This window comes from Alosa pseudoharengus, unplaced genomic scaffold (assembly GCF_046254945.1).
Source record: "Alosa pseudoharengus isolate Yale_2024_CS ecotype anadromous, Long Island Sound unplaced genomic scaffold, YU_APseudo_1.1 YU_APseudo_1.1_scf_1, whole genome shotgun sequence".
In the NCBI taxonomy this organism is placed as follows: Eukaryota; Metazoa; Chordata; class Actinopteri; order Clupeiformes; family Clupeidae; genus Alosa; species Alosa pseudoharengus.
The window spans coordinates 47,043,404-47,052,138 of record NW_027468564.1 but is presented as its reverse complement, the minus strand read 5'-3'; the positions used below and the strand labels follow the sequence as shown (position 1 = coordinate 47,052,138).

The 8,735-nt window shown below is 43.7% G+C and overlaps 1 protein-coding gene across 1 annotated transcript in view; it reads left to right on the top strand.

Annotated features, from left to right (window-relative positions):
• LOC143130747 (sodium/potassium/calcium exchanger 3-like) overlaps positions 1-8,735 on the top strand; it is a 40,454-nt gene that overhangs the window by 21,272 nt on the left and 10,447 nt on the right. Inside the window, exons 4-10 of the mRNA XM_076290007.1 lie at positions 119-193; positions 2,678-2,762; positions 3,542-3,645; positions 4,117-4,191; positions 4,681-4,706; positions 4,815-4,868; positions 5,241-5,371. Coding sequence (XP_076146122.1) covers positions 119-193; positions 2,678-2,762; positions 3,542-3,645; positions 4,117-4,191; positions 4,681-4,706; positions 4,815-4,868; positions 5,241-5,371 — 550 coding nt within the window. The remainder of the gene's footprint in view (positions 1-118; positions 194-2,677; positions 2,763-3,541; positions 3,646-4,116; positions 4,192-4,680; positions 4,707-4,814; positions 4,869-5,240; positions 5,372-8,735) is intronic.

The following is an 8,735-nucleotide window of genomic DNA, read 5'->3' as shown; positions in this document are numbered from 1 at the left end:
GGATGTACATAATACATAATACATAATACATAATGATAATAATAATAATAATAATAATAATAATAATAATAATAATAATAATAATAATAATAAGTGATTGTGCTTGTGTGCACTGCAGGCCATGTACATGTTCTGTGCCCTGGCTCTGGTCTGTGATGACTACTTTGTTCCGTCACTTGAGAAGATTTCAGAGGTGAGTCTCTCCTCCACTCAGCATCACATACCCCTAGTGATCAGGTCCCCTAGATACAATTAACAATCTATATTATGGCATATAGGGGTGTAACGGTTCATGTATTCGTATTGAACCGAAACGGTACGGGCGTCACGGTTCGGTGCATGAATTTACACGGAGAATACACGGTATAAAAATACATAAAACTAGTGTGCGGATTAATTAATGTCATGCGCAATTACTGTTAAGTAGCGAGAGTTACGGGAGTTCTTTAGCGACACCTAACGCTAATCTGTAGCCTCGCCTTAGCTCTGAAGCTCTGATTGGCGCCTATGTTTTTTTTTGTCGGGTCGTCGGTCGAGTCCGTCAGTCATTAGCAGCACTAGGATTAGACCTACAAGAGTTAGAGGATCCGCTGGTCTCTTTAAGATTGCAAGTTTGAGAACTTCAGTTACAGTAACGTTAGTACAGGCGGAAGAGTGGTGGATAAGATGAAATTGTGTGTCGGCGTTGTTCAGCATTGGGTATGTGAGTGGAAAAAATGCTACACATATTCGAAGCCATCACCCAGATGATGTAGGCTACCAATCACTGAAACGAGGGGAAAGAAACTTCCCGTGCGCTTCAGCAGCCTTTGGATACACATACAAATAGGGCCAAAACCTATGGCTTAAATTAAATGATTTCGTAATGACAGAAAGCTATGTAAATCGCGTGGTAATTACCTTTATGTTGGGGTAACTTGTAACTTCTCACATGAGGTTCTGGTAGTGTTAAGTGCATAGACAGTAAAATAAAGTGACAACGCTAACCAGGCTAATAAACAAACCATGCTACGGTGAGTTAACGTCAAAGGGCAAAGTCACGTGACTTCTAGTTGTAGTCTGTTTATGAAATGAAAGGAGCAATTTCGTTTTTTAAAAAAAGGCAAAATAGTGTGATATTTTCACAGTTAGTAGGCTAGATTATTACTTTACACACAATGAAAAATATTGAGGCAAATTGTAGACCCTTCCATATACAACTAAACACAGATGTTGAAGGTCTTGCTTAAGTGGATTTTTAAAAATCATTTTCTATGTAATTTGCACTTTTAGAAATAAGAGATGCTGTAGGCCTATTTTCAGTTTTATAGCTGATTGTCTTATTTTGTTTACAAGTTACAGATTGAGTCTGGGCACTTATTGTACTGTTTAGCCTACATCTTACACACTTCAGGCTGTTGCAGATAGCTCAGGGAAGAGACTGTATGACACTAGGTGGTACAGCCTGAGACATGTACAAAAAAAAATGCTTTCTGCATTTTTGTTTTGCTTTTCCCTCCATTGTACCGAACTCGTACCGAACCGTGATGTCCGAACCGAGGTATGAACCGAACCGTGACTTCTGTGTACCGTTACACCCCTAATGGCATATAATGTAATATGTGTTAATACGGCTTATTTCTGACACTGAGGGCCAGATGTACGTACATTTGCGAACGTAGCATAATCGGCGCCATGGACAAACCGCAGATTGCGAACGCTGTCAGACCCAACTTTCCGTCGTATTTATCAAACTTTCAATCCATAGTGTAAACTGCACCTTTATCTGCCTTTCTCCGCCCATTATCGCAATTTACGAACGTCCACAACTGAACGGCAGAGCCTACATACAAGCGCAGTTGAATGAAGTTAACTGATGACAACATTAAAAAGAATCAAACGTTTAGTGATCATGAAATAATAACACCATACATGATAAGATGTCAACAAGCAGGGAGATAGTAAAGATCAGTAGTTCTACTCAAACTACTTGTGAACGTAGGCTATGGAAAATTGGTCAAATCTAGCAAGTAGGAAAGTTTAAGTGAATGACGGGAAAGTGAAAGTAAGACATTCGAAAGGCCAACGAAAGTTAAGGTTGTTTTGATAGCACAAATATTTACAAAACTGGTGCTCTAAATAGCGATTCTGTTGTCTTTGAAAGGTTCTCTTATCGATGCATTGAACTGCAATTTGGATTATAACCTGCTTTTACAAGGCGGAAGTATTTAGGCGCAGAATAGATGTGCGTTTTCACGAGCAGTCTTTGTACATACGGCGGAATACATAATTAGGCGCTCTTTACGCTTCCCCTCCCATCTCTTTACGCTAAACTCCCACTTTCCCCTGGATCCTCCCATGAATGCATATGCATGACACGAAAAACGCAATGTGCCATTTTCAGCTCCCGCGACAGGCAGTTTGCACTTTAACATCATTGCGACCTGTTTGTACATACCTTGCAATGATTTTCTACGCATGTTGCGAAACAAATACACCTGAAGTGGGCGCAAAAGCGTTACATCTGGCCCTTAGTGTATTTAATAGTGGCATTTATTGATTTCTTGTCTGCTATCTATCTATCTATCTTTGTATCTAACTGTCTGTCTGTCTGTCCCTCTCTGACTCTCTTTCTTTCTCTCTCTCTCTCTCATTCTCTCTCTCTCTTTCTCATTCTCTCTCTCTCTCTCTCTGTCAGCGGCTCCAACTGAGTGAGGACGTTGCTGGAGCCACATTCATGGCAGCGGGCAGTTCTGCTCCAGAGCTCTTCACCTCCGTTATTGGTCTGTTTATATCCCTCATCTTTCCTTATTACCTCTGTCCATCATTTTTCTTTCTCTCTGTCTTTTTTCTCTGCCTCTGTCCATCTCATCCTCTCCACCTCCTCCTCTCCCCCCATGTCTCTCCTCCTCCTCTCTTCCTCCTCCTCTCCCCCCATGTCTCTCCTCCTCTTCTCCTCTCCACCCATGTCTCTCCTCCTCCTCTCCTCCTCCTCTCCCCCATGTCTCTCCTCCTCTCCTCCTCCTCTCCCCCCATGTCTCTCCTCCTCCTCCTCTCCTCCTCCTCATCTCCTCTCCTCCTCCTCTCCCCCCATGTCTCTCCTCCTCCTCTCCTCCTCCTCCTCTACCCCCATGTCTTTCTCCTGATCACCATGTCTGGTTTATAATTGAGCACATTCACTTTGCTGTCTCACATAATGAATTTGATTGAGGTTGAGATGATTGGTTTAGTACCATTCTGTGTAATGGTACTAAAAAAAAGTGCACTAGGTTTAGAGTGTTTTGTGTGTGTGCGTGTGTGTGTGTGTGTGTGTGTGTGTGTGTGTTTGTGTGTGTGTGGGTTCTGCTAAATAACAGGTATGCAAAACTCTCTCTGCTTGTGTATCCTCTCTCTCTCTCCCTGTCTCTCTCTCACTCTCTATTTCTCTCTCTATGTCTGTCCCTCTCTCTCTCTCTCTCTCTCTCTCTCTCTCTCTCTCTCTCTCCCCCTCTCTGTGTGTATATGTTTGTGTATCCTCATTTGTCCTGGCTCACTCATCGACCCCCCCCCCTTGCCCCCGCAGGAGTCTTCATCACGCATGGAGACGTGGGTGTGGGCACCATCGTGGGCTCGGCCGTGTTCAACATCCTCTGCATCATCGGCGTGTGTGGCATCTTCGCCGGGAGGGTACAGTTACTTCAATACACACATGACCGACGGGGGGGAGGGGGGGGTTGCAGAGGCAGAGGCAGAATTAGCTTCAAACAAACATAAACAAGACATTGACAATATAACTGAGATGTCATCACAGATAACATATTACGTAACAGAGAGATGCTTGCATGCAAAACCATAATAATCTTTTACCAAGAATGGTTGTGTTTTCCAAGAAGGATCTGGAGAAAAAAAAACAGTACGAATGAATGTTAGACTTTGTAGACATTTGACTTCAGTTGTAATTAACTAGTAAGATGTGTGCTTCTGAGGAGAAAGCTTGATAATGTTGTATCCGTATGTGTGGCCGTATTAAACAAGCTCAACATGGTTGACCTGTACTTCTGTATGTGTGGCCGTATTAAACAAGCTCAACATGGTTGACCTGTACTTCCGTATGTGTGGCCGTATTAAACAAGCTCAACATGGTTGACCTCCTCATAGGCAGTAAAGCTCACTCACTGGGCCCTCCTGAGAGACTCCGCCTGCTACACCATCTCAGTGATCGCTCTAATAGTGGTAAGTGACACCACACACACACACACACACACACACACACACACACACACACACACACACACACACACACACACACACACACACACACACACAGACCCTACCCTAGTGGGTCACACAACTAAACCAGTCTGTGGTGATCAGGTGTGTGTTCTTTCAGGGTCAGCTCTGTCATCTGTACATGCAAAGATGATGCCATTTGTTACCGGTGAAAATTATGTAATATGTTTCACTTTCCACTAGTTTTCCCTCCTTTGCTTTTACACCCTTTGATTAGTTGCAATACAGTGGAGTACTGTATACCCCCCCACCCCCGGGGGGTTACTGTACAATAAACATCAGTGAAAGGGGGCCCCCTAATGGTGAAAATATTTTTTTTCCATTGGACTTGGTACATAAGTAGTCTGATGTATAGATATGTTGTTGATGGTGTAGATATGTTGAACTGTATCACTAGATGTGGTGACATGATATTTCTTCTTCTCTTTGAAGTTCATTTACGACGAGAAGGTGTCATGGTGGGTCTCTCTCTTTTTCTTCACCACTATACCTTTTCAAATGTTTCTAATCTAAGACATAGGATACGTGCGGTTACTATAGAGCTTCCATTTGTTTTATTTGTCCAGGTGGGAATCGCTGGTCCTGGTTGTGCTGTACTTCTTCTACATCCTCATCATGAAGTAAGCCTCACTCACCAGCCACGGTCAACACTAGGGTTGGGACCATTGGGTATCGTTTGGGTTTTATCCGATACCGGTGCTAAATCGATACTTTTTAAAACGCTGCCGGTGCCAAAACGGGAGTTTAGGGAGGGGAGGGGAGGGGTGAATTCGCTCTGATGTGTTCTTGGGTGTTTGGTAGAAATATCAAAGGACATTGTGTGTGTGTGTGTGTGTGTGTGTGTGTCTGTCTGTCTGTCTGTCTGTCTGTCTGTCTGTCTGTCTGTCTGTCTCTGTGTGTCTGTCTCTGTCTGTCTGTCTGTCTGTCTGTCTGTGTCTGTCTGTGTGTGTGTGTGTGTGTGTGTGTGTGTGTGTGTGTGTGTGTGTGTTCAGGTTTAACTCGCGTGCTCAGCGCTACCTTGAGCGGAGGAAGAAGAGTTCGGGGACCCTGTCCAACGGGCTGACGGGCAGCACCGACATGGAGGACCTCAGCTGCGACGCCACGGCGGTCCTGCTAAAGAAAGGTACCGCGGGAGTGACCGCAGAAGTCCAGCCGCGGTGGTTCCCAGTTATCAGGCATCCCACAGGTTACTGTGGCTCTCAGTCCAGCAACACTGGACTTGGCCTTTCACTCTGTCTCTCTCTCTCTAGTCCTGTTGCCCTGTTGTGTTTCATTAGGCTCATCTCTGTCTTGTCTGTTACAGGGGGGGGGGGGGGCCCCAACGGGGCGCATTACTAAAACGTTCCGATCACGATGCGTAAAAACTATTTAAGAAGACTGGTCTATTTTTTCCGAACGTACGCCCCATTATCACGTCTGGTGTAGCCAGATCAATTGATCATAGGGGTTGCAGCAGACGCAACGCAAACGGAACGCTTCAGGTACGCGCCTGGTGTAGCCCCCCCCTCCCCTGCTAGTCTTCTCTCACTCTCTCATTTAGTCTTTACCTTTCTAATCCCTCCATTTTATTTCCCTCATTTGTATCTTTTCAATTTCAATTTATTGTGCTTATAGAGCGCCAAAACATAACACATGTATCATGGCACTTTACAGAATGTAGGCAATCAGAGAAAGAAGGAAAGAAAGGAAGAAAAGGAAAGCAAGAGAGAGGCCCATGGGTAACAGGGGCGAGGAAAAACTCCCTAGAATTGGAGATATATATAGGAAGAAACCTCGAGCAGATCCACGACTCAAGGGCCTGACCCATCTGCCTAGGGTCAGTACATGACAGTAAGGTCTGTATGCATGACAAATGCATATTATAGTCGGGTGTAGAGAATAAGACATGGTGTTAAGCACTTGAGCTGAAAGTTACAAGAGGTGGGATGATTACGTATCCGTTATGGTAATTCGTTATTCCTGATTTAGTGACAGAAAGTTCAATAGTCCAGCGTTGGGATTGTCCAGGGGAAGGGAGTTTTCGAGGGGCATGTGGTGGGTTGGTGGATGGGCCAGTAATCCGGGCAGAGTTGTCATAGGCTGGTGGTGGGTCGCTAGGCTGTACGGGCCAGGAGTCCAGATAGGGGGCAGTAATAGGGCAGTCGAGGATGGGACTTCAGGTGAGATGGGTGAGAGGAGGGCCAACACACGGATGGTTGATGACTGGTGATGATATACCTCACAAGTGAGGTACAGTAAGGGGGAAGAAAGAGAGATGTAGAGTGGGTTAGTATTACTGAAAATCAAAATGGTTAATGTCAATAAGTAATCAGTAGTACTATATATTGTTACAGTATACCATGGTGGGAATAGGCAAGAGAGGGAGAGTTGAGAGAGAGAGAGAGAGAAGGGGGGAGAGGAGAGGGGGGGGGTTGTACGGCATGACACATGAAAAGTCCATGACAGCACTATGCTATAGCAGCATAACTAAGGCATGGTGAGGGGTAGTCGACACCAGCGCAGGTATGGTCAGTGACCACCATCGCACGTGCGACTGGGGTGCCAGTCACACGAGGACTCAGCAGGGTGGTCCATTCCAAAAAACCCTGAGGTGGGTGAATTTCCACGCACCATACCTAACTATGGGAGGCAGTAAAGAGGTATGTTTTAAGTCTAGACTTAAAAATAGGGAGGGTGTCTGCTAGTCGAATTGAGGTAGGAAGATTATTCCAGAGGAGGGGTGCGCGATAGCTGAAAGCTCTGCCTCCTACTGTAGTTTTTGAGATTCTTGGAATTACAAGAAGGCCAGTATTCTGTGATCGTAGCGGTCTGGGTGGGTTATATGGAACTAGGAGATCTTTAATATATTCTGGTGCCTGGCCATTAATGGCTTTGTATGTTAGAAGTAATATTTTGAAGTCAATGCGACTTCTAACAGGCAGCCAGTGTAGAGATGCCAGGATAGGGGAAATATGTTCATATTTTTTAGTTCTAGTGAGTGTGCGAGCAGCTGCATTTTGTATAAGCTGTAAGCTCTTTAGACAGGTGTTATTGCAGCCAGCGTATAGAGCATTGCAATAATCAATCCTTGAGGTGACAAAAGCATGGATTAATTTCTCAGCGTCTGGTAGGGATAAAGACTTCCTTATCTTTGAAATGTTCCTTAAATGATAGAATGAAACTTTGGTAATCTGTTTTATGTGATTACTTAGTGATAGGTCTTGGTCAATTGTAACTCCTAGATTTTTAACACATGTGGATGAGGATAGTCGGAGATCAGTAAATGTAGCCTGTGATGAGGATAGGATATCCCTCATCTTTTTAGGACCTAAAACCATGACTTCTGTTTTATCGGAGTTCAAAAGCAGGAAATTGTTTGTCATCCATGTCTTTATGTCTCGTATACATGTGTCAAGTTTGGCTAACGGAGTCAATTCGTCAGGTTTTATGGAAAGGTATAGTTGTGTATCGTCTGCATAAGAATGAAATTTAATGCCATGTTTCCTAATTTCTGAGCCTAGAGAAAGCATATGGAGAGAAAATAACAGGGGCCCTAGTACTGAGCCTTGAGGCACCCCATATTTTACCATAGTCTGGGTAGATGGTTCATTGTGAACCTGTACAAATTGTCTGCGGTTGGAAAGGTATGATCTAAACCAAGCGAGTGCTGAGTCTTTAATGCCTATCGAATGTTCAAGCCTGTGGAGTAGTATGTTGTGGTCTATGGTGTCAAAGGCAGCACTGAGGTCCAGGAGGACCAATATTGATATATGTCCATTATCGGCAGCGATGAGGAGGTCATTAAAAACTTTAACTAAGGCTGATTCAGTACTGTGGTGAGCTCTGAAACCAGACTGATATAATTCTTGGATTTTATTCATATGCAAGAAGGTACCAATTTGTTTCGACACTATTTTTTCTAGTATTTTTGACAAAAAAGGGAGATTAGATATAGGCCTATAGTTGGCCAGGTTGTTAGGGTCAAGGGTAGGCTTTTTGAGGGATGGCTTAATGACAGATAACTTAAACGACTGTGGTACATGGCCTGATAGCAGTGAGTTATTTATAATCTGGAGTAAAGCATTATCCAACAAAGGAAGAGCAGTCTTCAGAAGATGAGTAGGAATAGGATCTAGTAGACTAGTTGTAGATTTTGATGAAGAGATTGTGGAAGTGAGGTCTAATATGTCAATAGGTGTAAATGAATTCAACGTTGTTCATCTCATCTGTGATTCAATTATGTTTTCGCTACCGTTCAGCAATTGAGTATAAATATTTGGTGAGACTGACTGGATATTAATCTTATCTCTAATTGTTTCAATTTTGTCATTGAAAAAGTTCATGAAGTCATTACTGTTTAGGCAAATAGGGATAGATTCGGTTACTTCGGTGTGGTTCTTCGTCAGGCGGGAGATTGTGGTAAAGAGAAATTTTGTATTGTTTTTGTTTTCTTCGATCAGCGAGGAGTAGTAAGTTGACTTGGCTTCGTTGAGTGCTTTTTTGTAGGT